The 27,716-nt window shown below is 40.3% G+C and overlaps 2 protein-coding genes across 8 annotated transcripts; both read right to left on the bottom strand.

Moving 5' to 3' along the window:
- Window positions 1–84: 84 nt before the first annotated feature.
- Window positions 85–6,544, bottom strand: metrnlb (meteorin like, glial cell differentiation regulator b). The gene is made up of 5 exons (XM_089005630.1): window positions 6,291–6,544; window positions 4,638–4,821; window positions 2,874–3,099; window positions 1,853–1,912; window positions 85–1,730 (listed from the first exon to the last, which is right to left on the bottom strand). The coding sequence occupies exons 1-5, from the start codon at window positions 6,395–6,397 to the stop codon at window positions 1,414–1,416; spliced, it is 894 nt and encodes a 297-aa protein (XP_088861756.1). The 5' UTR covers window positions 6,398–6,544; the 3' UTR covers window positions 85–1,413.
- qtgal (queuosine-tRNA galactosyltransferase) lies at window positions 4,683–27,510 on the bottom strand. 7 transcript variants are annotated; one of them, XR_016116156.1, is made up of 14 exons: window positions 27,230–27,510; window positions 26,312–26,428; window positions 25,133–25,232; window positions 24,308–24,372; window positions 22,981–23,046; window positions 22,014–22,109; window positions 18,072–18,167; window positions 16,821–16,945; window positions 15,264–15,399; window positions 14,614–14,682; window positions 14,458–14,532; window positions 13,783–13,876; window positions 11,442–11,521; window positions 10,594–11,161 (listed from the first exon to the last, which is right to left on the bottom strand). XR_016116156.1 is itself a non-coding variant. In XM_089005626.1 (13 exons), exons 1-12 carry the CDS (start codon window positions 27,317–27,319, stop codon window positions 13,796–13,798), a joined length of 1,116 nt encoding a protein of 371 aa, XP_088861752.1. In that variant the 5' UTR covers window positions 27,320–27,510; the 3' UTR covers window positions 4,683–4,821; window positions 13,783–13,795. The 7 variants fall into 7 exon arrangements, 6 of the variants coding, with proteins under 6 accessions (XP_088861752.1, XP_088861753.1, XP_088861751.1 ...); XM_089005626.1 differs by lacking the exons at window positions 10,594–11,161; window positions 11,442–11,521 and adding an exon at window positions 4,683–4,821; XM_089005627.1 differs by lacking the exons at window positions 10,594–11,161; window positions 11,442–11,521 and adding an exon at window positions 6,773–7,180.
- Window positions 27,511–27,716: the final 206 nt, after the last annotated feature.

The raw sequence follows: 27,716 nt of genomic DNA, 5'->3' as shown, positions 1-27,716 counted from the left end.
TTTAGATGCTATAAATTAGTTTTCTGATGTCAGTTAGGAAACAAAAAAATGGTGTCGGTTGTCCTTTAAAACACAAGGACTAAAGATGCCATGAAGTTTGATTGCTGCTCATTCAATGTACAAGATGTTTATTTGTGTGCATTTTTGGTAGTTTTTCAATTGATATCCTTTTCATATTTATGAGATACACGTCAATGACCAAATCAGTTCAGCGCAAGTAAGTAGTAAAAACAGTCTAATAACATGTACATCAATTCAAGAAATGTTTTTTTTTTTCAGTAAATACTGTATATGCACTTTGCAAAAACACATTATGCCATATAGACTCACAGAGCTTCATATTGGACACTTCTAAAAGAAGATATGTTTTTTTCTAAACAAGATGCTTTTTATAAAAGCAAACTTTACAATTCAAGAATGATCAAAGTATCACCTTGAGGAAAATATCATCAACCACTTGAAATAATGGCCTAAGTCATGTTTTGACCTTTTTTTTTAGCCTGCCTGAAACATCTCAGAATGCTAGCTATTTAGCACCATTGCTATAATCAGTCACATCCTTGGAGATCCTTCATTTGTACCCGAGAAACAAAATTATGAATAAATATAATACTATAATCAGTATTTGTTTTTCATATTTCAGCCAGCCAGCCAATAGCTCGCAAATAGATAGCTATCCAGCTTTCCAGCCATTTGAGCCATTCAGCTAGCTAATATTTGAGCCATCCAGCTAGCCAATAGCCAGCCAGCTAATAGCTTCTAGCTAGATAGTCATCCAGATCGCTCATAGACAGCAAATAGCTAGCTAGCTAGGTAGCGAGCTAAAAAGTCATGATCGAAATGCAGCCAAGATAAATGTGCAGAGACCGTTTTTCTGTGTTAAATAAAAGGAAATCACAGGATAAAGTTTTTCTGTGGGTGAGCAGTGGCAGCCACATGCGCCAGCGTTCACTCAACACCGAAGTAACTAGCTAATGGATAGCTAATAAATAGCCAGATAGCATACAGCTAGCCAACTAACAGCCAGCCAGCTAGATAGCTAATAAAAAGCTAATAGATAGCCAGCTAACAGCCAGCCAACTAGACTAAAAAAGTCAGCAGCCATTTTCTTTTTGGAGAACGGCTTCACTCTCTCTCTATCTGTAAACCCCACCCTCCTTCACTGCTGCGTTCTTGACCAATCACGTGGCTTTAACCGAAGACTGGGGGCGGGGACAAAAATGAGTCGGCTGCCATTTTGTTGTTAGAAGAACAGGCTCGTTGGCGAACGACACATCACTCATTAAGGCAGCTCCGTGTGTATCCCGAAAAATAGTTTGTATGGCAAGGTAAAAATGTTCATAAATATAACATTCGTAAACCGAAAAGTTCGTAAACCGAGGTATCTTTCGGGCTGTTCCACTTTGCATTCCTTCAGTCAGTGTCAATATGACAGGGGTTGGTTCCTGCTCTGCGAGCTGTGAAATAAAGCTTTAAAAAGTCCTTGTAGCGAGGCGCGCAGCCAAGCCACGCTTCACCAAAGTGGACCGAACCGGTCAAAAGGTACTCATCCCCTTGGTGGGGAACGCCACACTTTGTGGGAACGTTGACGCTACCAGTCCAACGCCGCACTCGAACCCCGCCACCGGCAAACACACCATCCTTCTGGTGGAAGAGTCGATTTAAAGTCAGCCGCGCCTTCGAGTGTTCGTCGGCGATCGATGGCTGGCCTTGAAAGGCGCCGCTTCCTGCTACAGAGACAACAGGGACTTTTTGTTAAAGGACAACCGACACCATTTTTATTTTTTGTTTCTTAATCACAATATGAAATATTTGATGTGTCTTACACAATTTCTGGTTTGTGTATATTTACCAAAATCACTGATGCAAACAGCCAATAGGACTTCTTCATCCGAACACGGTTCACATGTGACTGCAGTAGAAAAAAGGAAGTGTATTAGAATCCCATTGTTCCAAACAGATGCTATTTTCATAACACAGCAAAACCCTTCATTAAATCACCATGGTGGGGTGAGGTTAAATTTGGATCGTTCGTACAACAGACTTCTTAGGCAACATAGGCTTAGTTACCCCGATGAGGTGATACCAGAGAAAATGGGGCAATCAGGCCAGTCGTAGACCTCATACTTAGGCAGGACAATAGAAGTAATCAGTGTAGCCGCAGGGAGTAGTCCTCTGCTCCCCCCAACCTGAGAGTAGGCACCAATCATAGCAGAGTCTGGCACCGCCACGTCTGGACAGTAGGGATATAAATAGGGCCAAAACTATCAGCAAAAATTTTAGTTTGCTAACCCCTCTGCGATAATTTTACCTTGTTCCTCATCAATTGTGTTCTGTTTAGCTGGGTTGATAGCTTTTTACATCAAGTGTACAGATGGCTTGTGCAGGTTATTTGTGGAGCCTGATTGATGGGATATTTTAACCTTGCAGTCTACATTCTGCTTATCAAAGTTGAAACGAGTCCAAATTTCACTGTTTTCTATCCATTTTTTCACTCTCTATCTCTGTCGTCTGCCTGTCTGTTTAATGTTTAACCACACCCCCCCACTCACTGCTGGTTCTTAACCAATCACATGGCTTTAACCGAAGACTGGGGTCGGGGAATAGAGGACAAAAAAAAGTTGGCTGCAATGTTCTTTTTTTGAGCTATATAAGGCCAGAGCTACCAGCAAAAATTTAGTTCGCTGATGAAGCCTCTTGGATAAGAAGCGAAACGTCCGACACCTTCAAAGAAGTACAGATGACGACTGAAGCAACCTTTTCATCGATGGATCACTCCTGTACGACTGAGAGCTTACACAGACGAATGTAAATGCGCAAACTCAAAGCGAACGGAGCCTTCTGCAAAACACAAGATGGTGGAATTCTCTCACCAAAACCAGGGTGAAGATGTGGGTACAAATGCGCTCCAGGATCTCGACTGGACACCAGTTCGTACTGGAAAGCTGTTATCCTCCGACTGATGTCTGCCTGGTGGACGGCCTCCACAAACAGAGCTCCGTGGTTGAGGTTGAAACAATGGATTCTTCTCTGCGGCTGTTCGCTGTCGGCCATCAGCAGCTTCAGATCGCCAGTGTGTTCCAAATACAAATGAGAACCCTTATTTTGAAGACACACAGAAACAGCGCATAGGCTTCCTAATGGCACTACTTTGATCAGTGTACAGTACACCCGTTTACAAGGTTGTCAATTATGACTCATCAATATGTCTATTTTTTTCGGTTTATAATAAAGCAAAAATTCGCCTGATGAGCACGATTCATATTAGCCAACATATTAGCATGTTGCAAACACCTAACCCAAAGGTCGGGAACCTTTTTGGGAGCCATATCTTATATAGCTAGCTAGCTATTAGCTATCGATTCACTAGGTATTAGCTTAATATTTGCTAGGTATTAATAATAATAATATATTTCATTTATAAGCGCCTTTCAAAACTCTCAAGGACACTTTACAGTCACAGGATATTTTTTTTCTGCGGGTGAGCAGTGGCAGCCACACGCGCCAGCGTTCACTCAACCCGGAAGTATCATAAAGTTAAAAATAATAATAATAATAATAATGACAATCATAATAATAATAATACTAATAATATGACAACACAAAGACACAGAGAGTCATTCATTCTTCAGCACTTTTTGTACCCTCATTGTGACATGAAGCAGTTCTAGATGAAAGAGGAGAGGTTGGTTTGAGTCTCGGGACTTTAACATTTGAAAGATTGGGCGAGCATTTCCTGGACCCGTCTTGATGACACTAAAATTGTGCTAAAAACGTGACGGAACTGGAAAAAAAAAGAAACAATTTGTGGCTAGCATCTTTGAAGACACTAGCGGTCACCATCCGCTAAAAATTCAAAGGCAGAGTCTAGACTGCAAGGTTAAAATATCCCATCAATCAGGCTCCACAAAGCCTTCTGTACACGTGATGCAAAAAGCTATCAACCCAGCTAAACAGAACACAATTGATGAGGAACTAGGTAAAATTATGGCAGAGAAAGCACCTACAAGGGATCATTCCTCAAGATGGTGAAAGAAGAAGGCTACGTTCCTCATCAAGTGTTTAATGCTGATGAAACTGGCCACTCCATTCCCTCAAGCCATCGACCATCACAAACGTAAACAAAACCACTTTATTACACAGTAGTTTCTTTCTTTAATTATAATACCATAGCACATTTATTATACATAAAATAAAGTATATTTTGTGTAGTTTTAAGGCTTAGAAAATTAGAAAGTAAGTAGAAAATTATGTTTTCTGGGGACCTGGGAACGGATTATTCTCATTTTAATGGTTTCGAATGGGAAAGTAGTTTTTGGGATGCACACTTTTCACCTTACACACTTTGTCTGGGAACCTATCAAATTTGTAAGGCAAGGTATCACTGTATTACATAGAAAGCACACAACAAATTAATGAATAACTAGTTTCAATTTTGAAGTAAAAAAATAATGACTGTTATTGTAGTTTACATTAGACAATTTAACGTTTTGGTTCGGACTTTAGCAAGCATGATGGAATTTCACCAGTTTTGTTTTGCTTTAGCAGGCCGAATAAAATGACGTGACGGGCCAGATTTGGCCCCCGGGCCTTGACTTTGACACCTGTGCTCTAAAGCAAAGAGAGACACGAAGTACCTGCGAGTGAGGCTGAGGTTTGATGCACACATGGAGGCCTGCCATGTCTACCGATGAAGGTCCGGTGTTTGGACGCAGATTGACGATAATGGCACCGGTCGGGTAGAGCCATTCCAGCGAGCCTTTGGAACAGCGTAAATAGATCTGCTCTACATCTCTGCGATGCATCTCGTGGCTCAGACCGCTAAAAGAGAGAGGAAAAAAAATAAACATTCCGTTCATGCGGGATAAAGAAAATGACAAAATGTGAACGAAGTAGTGATGGGAATTCCGGCTCCTTTCAGAGAGCTGGTTCTTTTGGATCGGCTCACTAAAGAGATCCGGCTTTTTTGGCTCCCAAATGGGTCCTCTGTTTTTTTTTTTTGTTTGCTTAAATTAATTAACTACCAAAAATCATGTAAAATTATGTGAAAAACGAATTACTCATGTAAACAATACACTATATCAAATATTTTTATTCGTATGTCTTTATTTATATGTGCATAGAGAGCGTCCACAAACTTTCAGTTTCCCTGTGGTTACTCTGGTCTGATGATCAGCTGTCACTAATTTGCTTTTCATATTAATAAGGCTATCATACCAACTAGTAGAAAATATAATAATTGAATAATAACACCATAATGTGATCACATCTGCTCCCATTTGCGGCTCCTTGTAAGCCAGACCACTAATAGATAGCTAATAGCTAGCTAATAGATAAATAACAGATAGCAAACAGATAGCTAGGTAGGTAGCCTGACTGATAGGTCGACTGTCATAATTTATGATGTAACATATTAAAGAGCATTTAAACAGCTTTCAAATGATGTATAGATTATTGTTCTGTGACAAATAATAAGGATTTTTTTTATTTTCGAAATATGAGGGGATTTTCTGCCTGTAATTACACAGTTAAAAATGTGAGCGAGTTCGTTATTACAGTTTAAACTATCATAACTTTCTTAATTTTTGGCAGATTTTAACGAGTAAGATACCAATGGAAAGCATTTGAAATTCTAAACAAGAACAGATTCAAAATATAAATTAGCAAAAATCAACGATCGAATGCAGTCAGATTTTCGTCAGAAATCAAAAATGGCTGTCACGGAATACTAGGAAAGAAAATTGCGAGCTCAAGAAATATATATGCTAATGCTTCCTTTTACTTGAAACTTTGCAGTTATGGAGAAATTTGTATATTCTACCACTTCTATGAGTTATAAAAATACACCTTATTCACCTTTATAAACTGTAGTTTTAGCAAAAAGAGCGTAAACTTCAATCCATTTTTTCCATGTTTCTCGTTGTCGTATTCGGAAATTCCAAGAACCAGCATGGAGGGAAACGTATAATACGGTATCATAAACTTCATAGCTTGGATAAAAATCCACGAAAAACGATTATGTACTTAAAAAAATGCAATGATATACGACTGCGAGTACAGAGTGCGCTCGGTTCACTGGACAGAAACAATCGCCGTGGACTATAGCTCGCGGTAGCGTACCTACAAAGAACGAAAATAAAATCTCTTTTCATGACCCTTGAACGGAGGGTATAACGAGCGATTCGCGTGTAGCGATATCTACCTTAAAACAGACAAAAACAAGCAAACTATTTAGCCGACATGAGCGAAAAGTTGAATTCGTGTTTTGCTCGTCTCGACTCCATTCTTACCTTCCTCGCCAGCTGCACTTATCGCTGGAATACTGAGCCGCGGTACACAAGGCCCAGTAGACAAGAACCGTCGTGACCCAGTGCTGGGTAGTCCACGGCCGGATCATGCTGGCTTTCCGAACCACCCAGATCCACTCCACCGTGCCTTGTCGTTTCGAACCGCACGAAACGCGCTCCACGTACGTTACAACGATCGCGTCTATTCACTACATGGCGGCTGCGGGCTCACTCAATTAGTCCGTGTGTCTACTGTGTGCCAGCCGCTTGTTTAAATAAGTTTTCTTGCACGTGCACGATGGGCGCGTGGCAGGAGCTGACGGGACACGCGAGTACTCGGGGCAAAACACGCCCACTCCTCCCGTGATAGAAGCGCGCGTGCAAACCGGGTAAAATGGTGTGCGCGCACTTCCGCGCGTGGAGTGAAAAAGTGAGCTAAGTAGAAAAAAAACGACTCAGTACCACCAGCCTCTGTTGACTAAAATAATCCAAACAAAGTGAGCCGTCTAATTTGGCGAAGCGTTCTATAACATGATATCATTTTTAAAAGATATTTTCACCAACTAAAGTAGCGTTTTTTTTAGTTCGCGGAGCTAACAAAACATTATTTTGCGACGTCGTTTTTTTTCTTCCTTTGATTCGAGTATTGTGTATTTTAATGAGGGGGAAATACTGTGAGAGTAGATGGGTTTTAATTTATCAACATTTGTACTGTCTGCAAAAATAAATCATTTTATTTTTACGTCTGTGTGAGCTCTCAGTCGTACAGGAGTGGTCCATCGATGAAAAGGTTTTCTTCAGCCGTCATCTGTACTTCTTTGAAAGTGTCAGATGTTTCGCTTCTTATCCAAAAGGCTTTGTCAGCTAACTTTTTTTTGCTGGTAGCTCTGACCCTATATATGTCAAAAAAAGAAAATGACAGCCAACTTTTTTTGTCCTCTATTCCCCGCCCCCAGTCTTCGGTTAAAGCCACGTGATTGGTCAAGAACGCAGCAGTGAGTGGTGGGGACTTAACTATTGAAGAGACAGGCAGAGAGTGAGAAAATGGATCGAAAACAGTGAAATTTGGACTCGTTTCTACTTTGATAGTTCAAAGGCAGAGTGTAGCCTGCAAGGTTAAACTATCCCATCAATCAGGCTCCACAAATAACCCGCACAAGCCATCTGTACACTTGATGCAAAGAGCTTTAAACCCAGCTAAACAGAACACAATTGATGAGGAACAAGGTAAAATTATGGCAGAGAAAGCACCTACAAGGGACCATTCCTCAAGATGGTGGAAGAAGAAGGCTACGTTCCTCATCAGATGTTTAATTTTGATGAAACCGGCGACTCCATTCCATCAAGCCATCAACGACCATCACAAAGGTAAATAAAACGACTTTGTTACACAGTACAGTTTATTTCTTTAATTATAATACCATAGCACATTTATTATATATAAAATAAGGTATATTTTGTGTAGTTTTAAGGCTTAGAAAATTACAACGTAAGTAGAAAATTAGGTTTTATGGGAACCTGGGAACGGATTATTCTCATTTGAATGGTTTCCAATGGGAAATTAATTTTTGGGATACACACTCTGTCTGGGAAGCAATTAAGTTCGTAAGCCAAGGTATCCGTGGTGACACTGGCAAGTTGACTCCAAGGTAGCTTCAAGGAAAAGTCACACGTGTGCTCTACACGCCTCTTTGGTTTTTCCCGTGAGAAAACCGACGGAACGGCAAGCATGTTGCCCCCTTGTCACATTCCCACTGAGTGCCACAGCAATGAAGTGATGTGTTTCGCCAAATACCTCAAGAGCACCGCACTGCCCTCCACAAACACACTTCCTCTATTTCAAGGGGACATTCTTCTTCTCGACAGTGTGGCAGACAGCAACTTTGATTTTGGTTGTACATCTTAGAAGTTGTGATATTGCAACAGATGCAGGCAGACACACCAGAAACTTTCCCTTGTATGTTCTCTTCAAATTGTACAGATGGCTTGCGCGGGTTATTTGTGAAGCCTGATTGATGGGATATTTTAACCTTGCAGTCTACACTCTGCCTTTGAAATGGTTACCGGTATATCTACAACGGTGTTGTTCAACCTTGTTGAAATACATTTCAGCCCATGACAATAGAAGAAACTGTGCACAAAATGGCTGTAATTTTAAAATGGAAAATGAAAGTGTTTAAATGTTATAAAAGTGTTTAAATGTTGATGTATGGAAGCAAATCTATCCATGTACAGTGATACCTTGGCTTACGAAATTAATTGGTTCGCAGACAGAGTGTGTAAGGCGAAATGTGTGTACCCCAAAAATTAATTTCCAATAGGAAACCATTAAAATGAGAATAATCCGTTCCCAGGTTCCCATAAAACCTAATTTTCTACTTACGTTGTAGTTTTCTAAGCCTTAAAACTACACAAAATATACCTTATTTTATGTATAATAAATGTGCTATGGTATTATAATTAAAGAAATAAATGTACAGTATAATAAAGGCGTTTTATTTACCTTTGTGATGGTCGTTGATGGCTTGATGGAATGGAGTGACCGGTAGCCTTCCTCTTTCACTTTCGTATCATCCAGTTATGAATATGATTCAAATATTCATAACTGATATTGAATACGGAATCGAATTCTATCTATTAACTGAATTGATACGGAAGGACTTCTTTCATCGATTGCAAACATGTATGCTTTCCTCTTCAGAACTATTTGAATCATATTCATAACTGGAAGAGTAACAAGAAAGCATCTTCTCCGAATCTGTACTCTCTGAAGCCATTGTTTTAATTCTGGAGCAAGGCAGTTTGTGAAGGAGTATCCTGGCGTGACGTCACGAACAAGGGGGCGGGACTTTCTGAACCTTGCTCAATTTGTGGCAGTTTTGGGACACCTTAAGTCATTTTTATTGGTTTGCATTGGACTAAAAATATCATACTGCGTGTTTTGAGTATTTTAGATGCTATAAAACGTCTTTCTGATGTTAGTTAGGAAACAAAAAAATGTGTCGGTTGTCCTTTCACGGGATTCTTTTTGAACAGATCAGATGGTTTCTTTTCTTTTTGTAGTCACTTTGGGCCTACGGCGAAGATTTATGCTGGAACGTCAGAAAGGCAGATGTCATCAGACCAGGTTGTGCTTGCATGCTTTGGCCCTGCAGGATAGCGTAGCGTAGCGCGGGTGTGGGGGTGGGAAGTACTGGGAAACAAAGGAATGTGTTCAAAGGCCTTCAGTGTCTGACCTTTACAAGCGCTCTTCGCCCAAACACAGCCGATTCTTATCAGTTGCCCTGCTTGCTTCGGGTTTATTTGGCAAGCAGCCTCTGTGGTCACAATCATTTATTCCTTAGACTGATGTCGGCACAAAGATGAAGTGTAAACACAGAGCAAAGCCATGATTACGCTCCACGTGGTTCTTTTTTTTCATAGATTCTCCATTAGGGTTCATTGTGATCATCTACCAAGTACTTTATCATGAAGGAGGGTTAGAGGAGGGCGGTCTGTATTTGGACTGAGCTAAGTCTAACTCAAACAACTGCCTTTGGTTTGCGACTCTCTCAAACTCGCAGTGTCACTATGCTAGACTTATGGACTGAGATGATGAGACCGAGTCTGCGAGCTACAGACGCACAGGCACGCCTCACAGGAAAAACGTGCTATTCCTCTGATGAGTCTTTGGTACAGTGATACCTCGGTTTACAAACCTCTTGGCTTCCGAACTTTTCGGTTTACGAACGTTAAATTTATGAAAATTTTACCTTGCCATATGAACTATTTTTCAGGATACACACGGAGCTGCCACAATGAGTGATGTGTCGTTCGCGAACGAGCCTGTTCTTCTAACAACAAAATGGCAGCCGGCTTGTTTTGGTCCTCTATTCCCCGCCCCCAGTCGTCGGTTAAAGCCACGTGATTGGTCAAGAACGCAGAAGTGAGCGGAGGTGGTTTAAACATTAAAGAGACAGGCAAACGACAGAGAGAGTTAGAGTGATAAAATGGATAGAAAACAGTGAGATTCGGACTTGTTTCAACTTTGATAGTTCAAAGGCAGAGTGTAGGCTGCAAGGTTAAAATTCCCATCATTCAGGCTCCACAAATAACCCGCACAAGCCATCTGTACACTTGATGCAAAAAGCTATCAACCCAGCTAAACAGAACACAATTGATGAGGAACAAGGTAAAATTATAGCAGAGAAAGCACCCACAAGGGATCATTCCTCAAGATGGTGAAAGAAGAAGGCTACGTTCCTCATCAAGTGTTTAATGCTGATGAAACCGGCAACTCCATTCCTTGAAATAAAATGTATTATTATTATCAAGCTATCACTGACCATAACAAAAGTAAATAAAATGACTTTATTATACAGTACAGTTTATTTCTTTAATTATAATACCATATCACATTATAATACATAAAATAAGGTATATTTTGTGTAGTTTTTAGAAAATTAGAAAGTAGAAAATCGTGTTTTATGGGGATCTGGGAACGCATTATTCTCATTTTAATGGTTTCCTATGGGAAATAAATTTTTAGGATACACATTTTTCACCTTACACACTCTGTCGGGGAAGCAATTAAGTTCGTAAGCCAAGGTATTACTGTATTTCAATCCATTTTGGTAGCCATTGCTCTCCTCTAAAAAAAATGTCTTCTGTCCATAACAAACAGCCCCATCCTGACATGTCAACACAAGGGAGCCTCGATCTCCTTCATTGTTCAAGGGAGGGCACGGATGTTTGGAACGTTAGCCACGTCTGCGATACTGGTACGAGTTAAAAACAAGTGAGTTCAGCCAATCACATGGAGCCTCCATTTTGTAGCAATCCATCCCGCAGATGTTGAAATGCATCATCCTGGAGCAAAGATGAGAACTGGCTGGCTGACAAAGATTCAAAGGAGGCCAAATTTGCTCAGAAGTATTAGTGGTAAACATTTTCAGATTTTTTTTTCATGGCATTGTTTGACTATTTTGATGTCAGACCATAAAACGATTACACTAATTGAAAACAACATGGATAAGATAAACAAAACTGCAGAAAATCTAATCACAAAAGGATGATGATACAGAAAACACGTCCAAAAAAGGCGAATCTTTATACAGTGATACCTCGGTTTACGAACTTTTCAGTTTACGAATGTTAAATTTATAAAAATGTTACCTTGGCATATGAACTATTTTTCGGGATACACACGGAGCGCCACAATGAGTGATGTGTCGTTCGCGAACAAGACCGTTCTCCTAAAAGAAAATGGCACCCGGATTGTTTTGGTCCTCTATTCCCCGCCCCCAGTTGTCGGTTAAAGCCATGTGATTGGTCAAGAAAGCAACAGTGAGGGAAGGTGGTTTAAACATTAGACAGGCAGACGACAGCTAGAGAGTGACAACATGGATAGAAAACAGTGAAATTTGGACTCCTTTCGACTTTGATAGTTCAAAGGCAGAGTATAGACTGCAAGGTTAAAATTCCCATCAATCAGGCTCCACAAATAACCCGCACAAGCCATCTGCACATTTGATGCAAAAAGCTATCAACCCAGCTAAACAGAACACAATTGATGAGGAACAAGGTAAAATTATCGCAGCGAAAGCACCTCCAAGGGATCATTCCTCAAGATGGTGAAAGAAGAAGGTTACGTTCCTCATCAAGTGTTTCATGCTGATGAAAGCGGCCACTCCATTCCATCAAGCCATCAACGACCATCACAAAAGTAAATAAAACGACTTTGTTACACAGTACAGTATAGTTCTTTAATTATAATACCATAACACATTTATTATACATAAAATAAGGTATATTCTGTGTAGTTTTAAGCCTTAGAAAATTAATTAGAAAGTAGAAAATTATGTTTTATGGCGACCGGGGAACAGATTATTCTCATTTTAATGGTTTCCGATAGGAAATTAATTTTTGGGATACACACTTTTCGCCTTACACACTCTGTCTGTGAACCAATTCAAGGTATCTTTGAACACAATGCTGCAGTGTGGCGTTCGCTGCTTCCTTCCAAGTGACAGAGTTGCCACACATTTACACAAACACAGCAACACCGAAGGGGATTTGTAGCTAAAGGTCTGTTCGGCTGCCGGCAGAGAACGTTTCACGCTGTGTGAGGTAAAATAAACTTGCTCCGGGGGTTTACGTGTCCGATCTGTGCTCTCTTGGAAGACAATATTGTTTCGTAGGAGAATGCCAAACAAGCACAGGCTGTGTCCATGTTTGTTGCAGATGTGTCCAATGTGGTTGCATCAGAAAGGGAGGCCACACCCATTGTCAGTTTCACAATCCCTCACATTTTTTTTAGCATTAAAAAGTTCAAGCGCACAAATAAGGCCTTTGATTCATTTGATGCTAACAAATTACAGACATAGTTATCATCTCATTTTTGAAGAAAATGTTTCCAGTCCATGAAGCTAAGTATGAAGAAATGGCAACAGAGGGTCCCAGGTGAAGTGCTTCCTTGCCATTAAAGGATAACTAACCGACACCTCCGGACAAGTTGCGTCCATAATTTGTAAAATCACTTCAAATAATTTCTACTGAGCGCTTTTTACAATGATTCCACTGCATATAGCTATATTTTACGTTTTTAAGACTGACGCTGAATATTCAGGAAGTCGAGTTGATGACGATGCCTGACGTGACGTCACGGAGGGAACGCCCCTGACCAAGAAAGCGACACGCAATGCATTTTGGGTACTTTGTTTGGTCTGAAAACTTCGTGTTGATGGCGAAATTAGAAGGAAAACACATAAATAATGCGATGGTGAATCGTGTGTTGCACCAAGACTACTATTTGATACTAGTTGACACAAATTCCCAGCAGACAAATCAGCCCATTTCCAACGGAGCTTGGGAGCCATCTTGTGCATTTTCTGGGCGCTACATTGGAGTCCAGATGGCTTGAATTGATACGGAAGGACTTCTTTAATCGATTGCAAACATTTTTGCTTTCCTGTTCAGAACTGTTTGAATCATATCCATAACTGGATGAGTGATAACAATTTGTGTCAACTAGTATCAAATAGTAGTCTTGGTGCAACACACAACGATTCACCATCGCGTTATTTATGTGTTTTTCCTTCCTATTTCGCCATCAACACAAAGTTTTCAGACCAAACAAAGTACCCAAAATGCATTGTGTGTCGCTTTTTCGGTCAGGGGCGTTCCCTCCGTGACGTCACATCAGGCATCGTCATCAACTCGACTTCCTGAATATTCAGCGCGAATCTTAAAACGTAAAATATAGCTATATGCCGATGAATCTTTATAAAATACGCTCAGTAGAAGTCATTTGACAAATTATGGACACAACTTGTCCCGAGGTGTCGGTTGTCCTTGAAAAATAGACACAATATACCTTATTTTATGTGTAATAAATGTGCTATGGTATTGTGATTAAAGAATTTCAAATAGGATTACCCTTGGGAAAAATGAATGGAAGTGTGTGTATGAGTTGAAAATCTACTGCTGTGATTTAAAACGTGTAACAGTGACGTACCAGCCGTGATCCGTCAGTTAAAATGGAAGAAGTCGATTCCTTCTTGCATCTGTAAGGAGTTCAGGTTTTCCTCTAGAACGCCATCCGTCATGTCCTAAACACATCAGAAACATTAGCGATGAGTAGAAAAGAAGAAAGAAGGAGAGCAAACAAACACAAAATGCTGCTTCAAAACCTTTCATAGACGCGTAATGGTATTTTTTAATAATAAGAATACATTTCATTTATAAGCGCCTTTCAAAACTTTCAAGGACACTTTATAGTCACAGGATATATTTTTTTTCTGCGGGTGAGCAGTGGCAGCCACACGCAAGATGTGTAAATATTTACAACCATACGAATACGCTTCTGACATTGACAAATCAAGTTCAACCTTTGCTTGTCTGCATAGTTCAAATACGTACAGTGATACCTCGATTTACGAACCCCTTTGGCTTACGAACGTTTCGGTTTACGAACGTTAAATTTATGAAAATTTTACCTTGGCATACAAACTATTTTTCGGGATACACACGGAGCTGCCACAGTGAATGATGTGTCGTTCTCGAACGAGCCCGTTCTCCAAACAAGAAAATGGCAGCCGGCTTGTTTTGCTTCTCTATTCCCCACCCACAGTCGTCGGTTAAAGCCACGTGATTGGTCAAGAACAAACACAGCAAAACACTTTCGGCTCACCAGTTTGACACAGATAATAAAAGGGGGCGACGCATCTTTGTAGTGCAGGACGGGGATTTTTGGCTTTGGTCGTTCCTAAATAAAGTGCAACAAAAGACCGATCGATAATAGGTCTCAATACACGGATATTAATTGATCAGTTACCAGTAACCTCACCTTGGAATCCTCATATGTGTAAAAACCCTTCTTAATCTTGTTCTTGTCCACGTCACAGAAAGCTTTGACCTTTAAAGCAAAACAAAACAAAACAAAACAAAAATTATACTACAGCCATGAATAGAGTATTGGTGGTGCCCATAAATACCAACACAACGCCCAATAACACACAACTAGCTGGCTATATATTAGCTATCCAGTTAGCTATTAGCTATATATTAGCTAGCTTTCTATCTATTTGAGTTACTTCCGGGTTGAGTGAACGCTGGCGCGTGTGGCTGCCGCTGCTCACCCACAGAAAAACGTGTCCTGTGACCTTGAGAGTTTTGAAAGGCGCTTATAAAAAGTGTAGAGTATTTGCTTTGATTATTATTATTGTGAGTTTTGGGGAAAATGCATTGTAAATCTGGCTGGCTATATAAGAGCTGACTAGCTGGCTATTAGCTAGCTATCTAGCTAGTTATCTATTTGCTATATATTAGCGGTCTAGATAGCTATCTTGCTGGCTATATATTAGCTAACTAGCTAGCTATTATCTATCTATCTGGCTAGCTATCTAGTTGGCGAGCTAGTTGGATTAGCTATATATTAGCTAGCTTTCTATCTATTTGAGTTACTTGTAAATAAATGTATTATTATTATTATAATACCTTCTTTTGATTTGTGGCGTTAAGGCAGCGGAACAGTTTACGGCCCTGTTTCCCGGCATTCCATATGGTGAAGCTCTCCCATTGGCTAATGACTCTTTCCTGAAGGAATCCAACTCGCAGGTTCCAAATGGTTTCCCTGAAAAGGGAGAAGGGATAAATCCAAGTATCTACATATGTGTTCCTTTAAACCGGCTCATCAACACGCTCACATACTGTACTTCCCATAACGCTAACACAATTTGCATCTATTTACCTGGCGAACAGGCTAGCTATAATAATAATAATAATAATAATAATAATAATAATAATAATAATAATAATAATAATAATAATAATAATAATACAGTTCATTTATAAGCACCTTACAAAACTCTCAATGTCACTTTACAGCCACCGGATAAGTTTTTCCGTGGGTGAGCAGCGGCAGCCACACGCGCCAGCATTCACACAACCCGGAAGTAACTCAAATAGATAGAAGGCTATATTTTAGATTTATTTAGACTAGCTATATAGCTTTCTAGCTAGCTACCTAGCTGGCTACGTGGCTGACTACCTAGCTGGCCATCTATTTGCTGTCTATTAGCTATTTGGCTACCTAGCCGGCTCCCTGTCTGGCTAACTAGCTATCTATCTATTAGACATTTAGCTAGCTATCTATCTAGCTGGCTATCTGTTAACTAGCTATTGGCAAGCAAGCTAGCTTTCTATCTATTTGAGTTATGAACGCTGGCGCGTGTGGCTGCCACTCCTCACCCACAGAAAAAAAAAAAAACTTCTTGTGACTGTAAAGTGACCTGAGGGTTTTGAAAGGCGCTTATAAATAAAATGTATTATTATTATTATTATTATTACTATTATTACAATGACGTTCATAAATTTTCGTCTTCATGTGGTTAGCCAATCATTTCAGCGCGCCTCTGTCGCCATGTTATTTTTTTTTATTTTTTACAAAGCATTTCTCACCCGGCAAACATGAGCTATAATTACATAATGCGCACGAGATTGTGAAAGATGATGCTTTCACTTGTCAACGGAAGTAGGTGTCAAGGAGTTGTGGGGGGTTGGGCTTGAAATAAGATTCCCAAAATAAGATAGATAATAGACCATGACAGAGAGGAGGAGGATCAGTGAAGGTCGAGATACATGTGAGACGTAGTAAGAAACGCGATAAAGAAAAGTGAATAGGGGAGAGAAAATGGACTTTTTGGAACACATTCTTAGCCAAAAAAAACGTTGTACAGCGATACCTTGGCTTACGAACTTAATTGGTACCCAGAGAGAGTGTGTAAGGCGAAAAGTGTGTATCCCCAAAAATAATTTCCCATAGGAAACCATTAAAATGAGAATAATCCGTTCCCAGGTCGCTATAAAACATAATTTTCTACTTTGTAATTTAATTTTCTAAATCTTAAAACTACACAAACCGAGGTATCACTGTACTGCATGCGTGCTTTGAGCTGAGGGAATCTGGGATGGCGGTGGGCAGCTGTGAGAAGGTGTCAGATCAACAGTATGTCCTGCATGAGTAGGGGGAGGAGGTGCGGTGGCGAAACTGACTCTTTCACGGAGTGTGTGGTGGCTTTTTCGTGGTAACGGTACACCACCAGGCAGTGGTCCACTCTGATCACGAGTCCACCTTGACGAAGACTCTGATAAAAGAAGATCAAGTCCTCTGGGATTCCCTGGAGACAAAGATGGCTGGATATCAAGTTCCATATAACTCCAGACCCATATCATTTAGGAATTAACTCTTTTTTCTGATGAGTCCAAGGTTTTTTTTCACATTTTCTATTATTATATTAGCTAATAGATAGCTAGCTGGCTATCTATTAGTTATCTATTAGCTAGCTAGCTAACTTGTTCAATTTGATTTATTTTCCCCGTTGAACGAGGTGACCGTTGCTGGCTACATTGCTAGCTATCTATTTACTATCTATTAGCTGTCTAACTAGCTAGCTAGCTATTAGTTATCTATTAACTAGCTACCTAACTTGACATATTTGAGTTATTCCCGGTTGAACTGGGTCACCGTTGCTGGCTACCTAGCTTGCTATCTATTAGCGGTCTAACTAGCTAGCTTGCTATCTATTAGTTAGCTAGCTAGCTTAATCTATATGAGTTATTCCCGGTTGAACGGGGTCACCGTTGCTGGCTACCTAGCTAACTATCTAAATGCAATCTATTAGATGTAAAACTAGCTAGCTGGCTATCTATTAGTTAGCTAGCTAACTTAATCTATATGAGTTATTCCCGGTTGAACGGGGTCACCGTTGCTGGCTACCGAGCTAGCTATCTAAATCAGAATCAGAATCAGAATCATCTTTATTGCCAAGTATGTAGAACACACAAGGAATTTGTTTCCGGTAGAACACGCTGCACTAGTATCGTTGTCAAAAAAACTGCTAAGTGGCACTATACAGTTCCATTTTGGCTACTGTTGAAAGAGTTCAAAGAGTTAATGGCTTGGGGGAAGAAGCTAAATGCAATCTATTAGATGTAAAACTAGCTAGCTGGCTATCTATTAGTTAGCTAGCTAACTTAATCTATATGAGTTATTCCCGGTTGAACGGGGTCACCATTGCTGGCAAACTAGCTAGCTATCTAATTGCTATCTATTAAAATTAAACCTATTAAATGTAAATTTCTCCACTTCGAGACTAATAAAGGCACATCCAAGCCACCCACAGAAAAACTGATCTTGTGACTGGAAAGTGACCTTGAGAGTTTTGAAAGGCGCTGATAAATGAAATGGATTATTATTTCCGACATGCAATCAAAAAAACCGCAGTACTAGCTAGCGTGCCTTACTTTGCTCTCCTCGCTGAACCATCCAACAGTTGAGAACCAGTCCCTTGAGCAGAACCAAGTCGGCATGATGACAGTCGGTCCATGTGAGGTATATACCTAAGGTGAAAAATAAGCTAAGCAGTGTCTGAAACTCGTGACAAAATGTGACCGGACACCAGGGCAGACAACTCTGAACAGTTACCTGCCCGGCCATAATGTTGCCTGCCCCGTTTTTCACAACTTGTATGACTAGTCTTGTGAGGACCACTAAAATGTTATACCATACATAGTGAGGACATTTTTGACAACTGATGACCTTTTGGTCAGTCCTCACAAGTTTTTCACTCTAAAGGCTTCTAGTGGGTCTATATATGCATCTGTTTCAGAGAGGTCCTCACAAATTCACCCAAAATATTTTTTGGTGTGTTATTTTCATTTCACTTGGATACACACACTGTTTACTCACTGTGTGTGTTCATCTGTGTGTGTGTGTGTGTGTGTGTGTGTGTGTGTGTGTGTGTGTGTGTGTGTGTGTGTGTGTGTGTGTGTGTGTGTGTGTGTGTGTGTGTGTGTGTGGTTAATGAGAGGAAAAAGTTCACACCACAAAAAGTAAAACGATATTGTAACCAAATTCACCACAGGGGTGAGGACTTTGAATGTACCCATTCAGAGTCCTCACTCCTGCTGTTATTTCGGTTTCTAGTCCACTTTTTATTTCTTTGTCTTTAAAGAAGTTCAAGTGGGAAATGGGGTGACATTTAGTGTTCAAATGTAACACTAGTTCTTCTATAAACTTATCAGCAACGGTGTTCCTCACTCCTTACCTGGAGTTATCCAGACCTCAAAAAAACAATTGAAACAGGAATGTGTGTGTGTGTGTGAGAGAGAGAGGGTGATTTCAGGTTCATCGCCCAATTTTTCCAAGTTGCTTCACTACATTTCAAATGATGTGTGAATGTGTGAACTTAACCTTCGTGTGCACACACTTGCAAGGCTCACCGATGAAAAACATTTGCGAAAACCTCACTCAGTTTGACAAATCTGTTAAATATGAGCATGTGTGTGTTTATGTGCATCCGCCTACATTCATGTGTCTACTCTGTTGAAATATCTCACCACTTTGCAGGTGTCAAGCGTAGGCCAACTACGTGAATGGGATGAATCAGAATGTAGGAAAGCAGGAGAAAGACGATAGGCTAGTGAACAGGGTTGGGAAGGTTATTGATAACCATATCTAATGCCCAGCAGATGAACACTCAAGATTCCTGCTCTGGATCAAGTTAAGGCAAACACCACCCTGAGTAAATCTGCTTTATATCTACATAGACTTCGCTTCTTCGCCCAACAAGTGGAGGCAAAGACGAAGAATGTGGAGAAAGAGAAGTGCATGGAAAGTAGGCTGGTTTTAAGCTAGAGAACAGAGGAACAATCATATTCTTATTAACTGTAATGTCACATAAAGATCCCATGTCTGCTAAGGTAATATACTACAGACTCTGCGTGTGTGTGTGTGTGTGTGTGTGTGTGTGTGTGTGTGTGTGTGTGTGTGTGTGTGTGTGCATGTGCATTTGTGTGTGTGCATGTGAGAGAAAGAGAGCAAAAGAGACCTGTTGCCGTGGTGACAGTGTGTTTTGGTCAAACAGCAAAAAGCAGTTCTAACGCGACATTCCACTTCTTCATAAATTGAAATACCATATCCTGAATGAATGACAATATACATATCTGTACAGTCATACCTCGGTTTACGAACGTATTGGCTTACGAACGTCAAATTTCTGAAAATTTAACCTTGGCATACAAACTATTTTTCGTGATACACACGGAGCTGCCACAATGAGTGATGTGTCATTCGCGAACGAGCCCGTTCTGACGTTCTCCTAACAAGAAAATGGCAGCCGACTTGGTTTTGTCCTCTATTGCCCGCCCCCAGTCTTCGGTGAAAGCCACGTGATTGGTTAAGAACGCAGTAGTGAGGGGAGGTGGTTTAAACATTAAAGAGACAGGCAGATGACAGAGAGAGTGTAAGAAAATTTATAAAAAAAAAACATTGAAATTTGGACTCGTTTCAACTTTGATAGTTCAAAAGCAGAGTGCAGACTGCAAGGTTAAAATATCCCATCGACCAGGCTCCACAAATGACACTTGATGCAAAAAGCTATCAACCCAGCTAAACAGAACACAATTGAGGATGAGGAACAAGGTAAAATTATCTCAGCGAAAGCACCTACAAAGGATCATTCCTCAAGATGGTGAAAGAAGAAGGCTACGCTCCTCATCAAGTTAGAACGACTTTATTAGACAGTAAGGTTTATTTCTTTAAATATAATACCCCAGCACATTCTGTGTAGTTTTAAGGTTTAGAAAATTATGTTTTATGGGGACCTGGGAACGGAATATTCTCATTTTAATGGTTTCCTATGGGAAATTAATTTTTGGGATACACACTTTTCGCCTTACACACTCTGTCTGGGAACCAATTAAGTTCGTAAGCCAAGGTATCACTGTATTTTTATTTTTGATGATGTTTGATGACGTTCAAGCGCTTTTCCACTTGAAATATCGGGCGTCGAATCAGTGATGGGATTGATTGGTTGTCCCCAACAGTTTTGTTTATCAATTGTCTCACTGTGTTTGCACATTACTTGTCAAGAGAAATACACACCATCTGGATGAAAGTTTCATATTTTGGCAGCGTGGATGTGAACGTCATGTACTGTTGCAGCGCTGTAAGCACACCCAGATGTCCCCCGCAGATGGAAGACAATAAACTCACAGTGCAGTTTTGTTTGCAAAACTATCAGTTCGTCTGTGGAAGCTCTCAGTCGTACAGGAGTGGTCCATCGATGAAAAGGTTTCTTCAGCCGTATTCTGTACAAATTTGAAGGTGCGGACGTTTCGCTTCTTATCCAAGAGGCTTCGTCAGCGAACTAAAATTTGTTGGTAGTTTTGGCCCTATATATATCTATATATATATCCCTACTGTCCAGACGTTGCAGTGCCAGACTCTGCTATGATTGGTCCCTGCTTTCAGGTTGGGGGGAGCAGAGGACTACTCCCTGCGGCTACACTGATTCCTTCTATTGTCCTGACTGATTACTTCCATTGTCCTGCCTGAGTATGGGTCTACGACTGGTCTGATTGCCCCATTTGATCTGGTATCACCTCATCAGCATAACTAAGCCGTCACGTTTTTAGAACAATTTTAATGTCATTAAGACGGGTGCAGGAAATGCTCGCCCAATCTTTCAAATGTTACAGTTCCTAGACTCGAACCAACCTCTCCTCTTTCATCTAGAACTGCTTCATGTCACAAAGAGGATACAGAAAGTGCTGAAGAACGAATGACACTCTGAGTCTTTGTATTGTCATATTATTTGTATTATTGTTTTTTTTTTTACTTTATGTTACTTCCGGGATGAGTGTACGCCGCGGCGTGTGGCTGCCACTGCTCACCCACAGAAAAAAATATGTGACTGTAAAGTGTCCTGGAGAGTTTTGAAAGGCGCTTATAAATGAAATGTATTATTATTATAAGCCTATGTTGCCTAAGAAGTCGGTTGTAAGAACGATCCAAATTGAACCTCACCCCACCATGGCGATTGAGTGAAGGGTTTTGCTTTTTTTATGAAAATAGCTTCTTTTACTCCCCTTTCAAACCATCTATTTTCTTTCGCTAAGATTTTAACCTCAACAACACCTTCAAAGAAGTACAGATGACGGCTGACGAAAAAGTTCCACTACTGAAATGTTCCACGATTGACAGATGGCAGCACGAGCCGCTTCCTCCGGTGGGATTTTGAGTGACAGAAAAGGTTGCCGTGAACCTGGAGTTTGGCCCATTTCCGTGGAAATGGCAAGGGGCCAGGTACGTATCCTGTTTTCCAATGACCCGTTCTCAGTCTGCTACATGACCCCCTTTTTTAAAAAAAGGCCCAAACAAACAGAGCGCGGCGAGTTTTTTACTTGCGTGAGGAGTTGATCTTGAGTGATTGCGTTGATCCAGCGGGTGTAGCGTTGCGTGGATCCCTCTGGAAGTCTCCGAATTTTACAGCCTATCAACTATAGTGGAAACACACATTTGTGGGAGGGTCAACATAGTTGTCAAATCAGAATTGAATACATTTGAAATGATGACTGGAACACTATTTGGAACAGTGAACACGGTTATAACAGGATGGTGAAGTGTCTTGTGACTTAAATCGATTCCTATTTTGATGAAAGTATGACAGACAGATACTGAAACGAGTGATGGATTCTAAAATAGACATTTTTCTTGTAAAATCCATTCAAAGTTAGCTACTGAGCTATCTATTTGCTATTTTTAAGCTATCTATTAGCTGTCTAACTGGCTGGCTGGCTATCTGGCTAGCTATCTAATGGCTATCTAATAGCTATATACGAGCTGTCTATCTGGCTATCTGTTAGCTACATAGGTAGCTATTTAATAGCTATCTAATAGATATATACTAGTTGTCTATCTGGCTATCTGTTAGCTACATAGGTAGCTATTTAATAGCTATCTATTAGCTATCTAATAGATATATACTAGCTGTCTATCTGGCTATCTGTTAGCTACATAGGTAGCTATTTAATAGCTATCTATTAGCTATTTGATGTCACATCTGGAACGCCCCTGACCGAGAACGCGACACACAATGCATTTTGGGTACTTTGAATGGTCTGAAAACTTCGTGTTGATGGGGAAATTAGAAGGAAAACACATAAATAACGCGATGGTGAATCGTTGTGTGTTACACCAAGACTACTATTTGATACTAGTTGACACAAATTTTCAGCGGACAAATCAGCCCAATTCCAATTGAGCTTGGGCGCCATCTTCTGCATTTTCTGGGTGCTACATTGCTGTCGTTGACAGCTCGGATTGATATGGGAGGACTTTTTTAATCGAAACACTAGTAGTAAAACTTACAGAGCTTGCGTGAAGTACAGACGCCTCGTACTGCAGCCGAACTCTTTGGGGCAACATGATGTCATCCTGTAACACAAACGCTGTCAGTCATTGATGACGCATGTCAAATGTGACTTGGGATGCAAATATAATACAGTCTGACACTGCTCATGATCAATCATATTCAACAAAATTCGCTCTAAGAGAACAAATTGCTAACATGAAGAATTCTGAGCAGCCAATCGCCATCTATCTCCTCATCTGGAACTGATTTTCTCTTGAAGGACAATCGACGTCCCTTTTTTTGCTTTTTAACTGACATCAGAAAAACGTTTTATAGCATCTAAAATACCCAAAACATGCAGGCTGATATTTTTACTCAAATGCAAAACACCAATACAATTGACTTAAAGTGTCCCAAAACCGCCACAAAATGAGCTCGGAACTAGGCAGATTCAGAAAGTCCCGCCTCCCTTGTTCGTGACGTCACGCCAGGATATTCCTTCACAAACTGCATTGCTCCAGAATCAAAACAATGGCTTCAGAGAGTTCAGATTCGGAAAAAGATGCTTTCTTGTGACTCATCCAGTTATGAATATGATTCAAATAGTTCTGAAGAGGAAAGCATAAATGTTTGCAATTGATTAAAGAAGTCCATCCGTATCAATTCCAGCCGTCTGGACTCCAATGTAGCGCCCAGAAAATGCACAAGATGGCGCACAAGCTCTGTTGGAAATGGGCTGATTTGTCCGCTGGGGATTTGTGTAAAGTTACACCTTTTTTATGCGTAGTTTTCCTTCTAATTTTGCCATCAAAACTGTGTTTTCAGACGAAAAAAAAGTACCCAAAATGCATTGTGTGTCGCTGTCTCGGTCAGGGGCGATCCCTCCGTGACGTCACTTAGGGCATCGTCATCAACTCGAAAACGACCAACCGACCGACAGACAGACAGATAGCCAGCTTGATAGATAGCTAATAGCTAGCTAGATAGCCAGTTAGTTAGTTAGATAGCTAATAGACAGAAAATAGCTAGATAGACAACCAGCTAGTTACTTAGCTAGATAATAGACAGCAAATAGCTAGATAGATAGCCAGCTAGTTAGAAAGCTAATAGACAGAAAATAGCTGGCTAGCTAGATAACCAGTTACTTAGTTAGATTGCTAATAGCCAGCAAATAGCTAGATAAATAGATAGCCAGCTAGTTTAATAGCAAGAGTATAACAGAGTGATGAGATCAACTTCATTTGATTAGTAACAACAGGCTCCAGATGGCCTTTCCATGACTAATTTTTCAAATTGGACCTCAAAAGCCCAAACTACGTTTAACAGAACTGCACAGTCACTTACCGCATCCTGGAAGCACAAGTATTTTCCACAGCTCTGCGCAACGGCCTTATTTTTTGCATATCCCACTGAAAAAATAGGAGAAAAAAACAAACAACAATAAAGATTCTTTTGATTTCTATGTGTGACTTTTTTTTTTTACATTAATGAGCTGAAAACTGGAGATTCAGAAAGTCCCGCCCCCAGTTCATGACATCACGTCAGGAACCACTTTCACAAAATGCTCGAGAATCAAAACAATGGCTTCAGATTCGGAGAAGATGCTTTCTTGTTCATCATCCATTTATGAATATGATTCAAATAGTTCCGAAGAGGAAAGCATACATGTTTGCAATCGATTAAAGAAGTCCTTCCGTGTCAATTTGAGGCGTCTGGACTGCAATGTAGCGTCCCAGAAAATGCACAAGATGGCGGCCAAGCTCCGTTGGAAATGGGCTGATTTGTCCGCTGGGAATTTGTGTCAACTAGTATCAAATAGTAGTCTCGGTGCAACACACAACGATTCACCATTGCGTTATTTATGTCATTTTCCTTCTAATTTCGCCATCAACACGAAGTTTTCAGACCAAACAAAGTACTTAAAATGCATTGTGTGTCGCTTTCTCGGTCAGGGGAATTCCTTCAGTGACGTCACGTCAGGAATCTTGCGGTGGAATCTTTGTAAAATACGCTCAGTCGAAGTCATTTGAAGTGATTTGAAAAAATTATGGACTCAACTTGTCCGGAGGCGTCGGTTGTCCTTTAAGGAAGGACTGCAGATCGTGTAACATGTGTCAGTCATTTTTAATTCTAGTTATGTGTAAAATTGCTCATCACAACAGAACAAACCGCCTCTTGGTTGATCCGAGATGTGGCCACTGAATACCAGTGAAATGCCCCTTCCCTCCAACCTCTTCCTCCAAGTCTCCACCACCTTTCTGGAGTCATCCTAGGACAAAGAAATAGATGCAGACTGTCGATATCCAAGTAGATAGCTCGATGGCGAATCTACGTGAAGGACAACTGACACCTCCTGACAACTTGTGTCCATAATTTGTAAAATCACTTCAAATGACTTCTACTGAGCACATTTTACAAAGATTCCACCGCATGTAGCTATATTTTATGTTTTAAGACTCGCGCTGAATATTCAGGAAGTCTTGTTTTCGAGTTGATGACGATTCCTTACGTGACGTCACAGAGGGAACGCCCTGACCGAGAAAGCGACACACAATGCATTTTGGGTACTTTGTTTGGTCTGAAAACATCGTGCTGATGGTGAAATTAGAAGGAAAACAACATAAATAACACGATGGTGAATCGTGTGTTGCACCAAGACTACTATTTGATACTAGTTGACACAAATTCCCAGCAGACAAATCAGCCCATTTCCAATGGAGCTTGTGCGCCATCTTGTGCATTTTCTGGGCGCTACATTGGAGTCCAGACAGCTGGAATTGATACGGAAGGACTTCATTAATCAATTGCAAACATTTATGCTTTCCTCTTCAGAACTATTTGAATCATATTCAGAACTGGATGAGTAACAAGAAAGCATCCGAATCTGAAGCCATTTTTTTTTTATTCTGGAGCAAGGCAGTTTGTGTAGGAGTATCCTGACGTGATGTCACGAACAAGGGGGCGGGACTTTCTGAAACTGCCCAGTTCCGAGCTCATTTTGTGGCAGTTTTGGGACACTAAGTCATTTTATTGGTGTTTTGCATTTGACTACAAATATCAGCCTGCGTGTTTTGGGTATTTTAGATGCTATAAAATGTTTTTTCTGATGTCAGTTAAGAAACAAAAAATGGTGTCGGTTGTCCTTTAAATATGAAGATAATATAACCTATTCATGGTCATTTTTTACTATGCTTAGAATATCTTGTTTTTCTATCCTTTCACCCCACCCCCACCCCATCCCCTTTCAAATTGCTGCTGTGGACTGCAAATTTCCCCATTGTGGGACGAATAAAGTTTTTCTGAAGAAGGCAAAGCACATATGTGCAAATGTGAGTAAAACAAACATACAGTGCTGGCGTCGTCAAAAACAGATAGTTCCAGAGTGCCGGTGAAATCTTGGTCCAATATTGCTTGCAGACACTCATCGAGCCAACAGGAGGCATTATACACAGGCATGATGATGCTCTGAGACACACAAAATATCATAATAATAATACATTTCATTTATAAGCGCCTTTCGAAACTCTCAAGGTCACTTTACAGTCACAGGATGTTTTTCTGTGGGTGAGCGGCGGTAGCCACACGCGCCATCGTTCACTCAACCCGGAAGTTAATAGATAGAAAGCTAGCTAGCCACCTAGTAAATAGCTGCTAGCCAACAGATAGCGAGCTACATAGCGAGCCATCTATATAGCTCTATAGCTAATAGTGAGCTAGATCGATAGCTAGTTAATACACTGAATGTCACTATTAAATACAGATAGAAAGCTGGCTAGCCAGCTAGTAGATAGCTAACAGATAGCCAACACATAGCTAGCTAGATAGCGAGCCACCTAGATAGCTCTATAGCTAATAATAAGATGTGATAGTTTAAATTGTAATAAAAGAACTCTGTCACAGATTTTCATTGTTTTAACTGTGTAATTACAGGCAGAAAATCCCCTCAGATTTCAAAAATTATTTCATTATTTGTCATGGAACATTAATCTATATATCATTTGAAAGCTATTTAAATGCACTTTTATATGGTATTCGAAAATGTGTCATGAATTTTTATTGAAAAATTTGGTCACATCCCTCCAGTATGTCGAACTCAAGGCCAATGAGACATATTTGGCCCATTGTATCATTTCATGTGGGTTGCAAAGACTAATCATGTTGTGCAAATCAACTTCACATTTCTTGCTAAAATATCGAAAAGGCAAAATTATCTTGGAAACAGGCAGCATCCGTTTGGACAGAGTCGGAGTTTTTGTTTTTACCCACCACGTCAACTGTTTTTGCTGCATTTTGCACGATGCAGAGGCGCTTTGGCGGATTCAGATTCACCTCGAAGTCCTCCAGTGGCCATTCCATGCTTACCTCCACGCGTCAGAGGTATTACGGGTTACTACGATGAATTTACAAACGTCTCAGTAACACGTATTCAAAAATTGTTTCACCCACCGAAACAATATAGTGTGTTTATTTCAAATAGTGGCAGTTTATTGGGGTATTCGTCTTCTTTTTTTACGAGATTGGCTCGTTCACGCGAACACTGCAAGCCCACCGTGGAATCTCTTCCGCAAACATTAAATTCGTTCTATGATTGGCTAATCGTCGAGAAAATAAGACATTTGATTCGCGATTGCAATTGTCAGTCTTAGAAAGGCAACGTCACGATAAACGCCCACTTTTTTTGTGCATGGCGGCATGGGACACAAAATGTTAATAAAATAATAATAATAATAATAATAATAATAATAATAATAAT

Source organism: Hippocampus bargibanti, linkage group LG10 (genome assembly GCF_051943395.1).
Source record: "Hippocampus bargibanti isolate YZ-2025 linkage group LG10, ASM5194339v1, whole genome shotgun sequence".
NCBI lineage: Eukaryota > Metazoa > Chordata > Actinopteri > Syngnathiformes > Syngnathidae > Hippocampus > Hippocampus bargibanti.
The sequence above is the reverse complement of the archived record's forward strand: the minus strand, read 5'-3'. Positions and strand labels throughout refer to the sequence as shown.

Excerpts from the sequence above, each read along its gene's own strand:
- metrnlb (XM_089005630.1), bottom strand. The coding sequence starts at position 6,397 with ATGATCCGGCCGTGGACTACCCAGCACTGGGTCACGACGGTTCTTGTC. Across the intron at positions 4,822-6,290 it reads AAGTGCAGCTGGCGAGGAAG|CGGTCTGAGCCACGAGATGC; the intron begins GTAAGAATGGAG and ends TCTCTCTTTTAG. Across the intron at positions 1,731-1,852 it reads TGTTTGCATCAGTGATTTTG|CAGGAAGCGGCGCCTTTCAA; the intron begins GTAAATATACAC and ends TTGTCTCTGTAG.
- qtgal (XM_089005626.1), bottom strand. The coding sequence starts at position 27,319 with ATGGAATGGCCACTGGAGGACTTCGAGGTGAATCTGAATCCGCCAAAG. Across the intron at positions 24,373-25,132 it reads CTCGGATCAACCAAGAGGCG|TGGGATATGCAAAAAATAAG; the intron begins GTTTGTTCTGTT and ends CTATTTTTTCAG. Across the intron at positions 23,047-24,307 it reads ACTTGTGCTTCCAGGATGCG|GATGACATCATGTTGCCCCA; the intron begins GTAAGTGACTGT and ends TTTGTGTTACAG.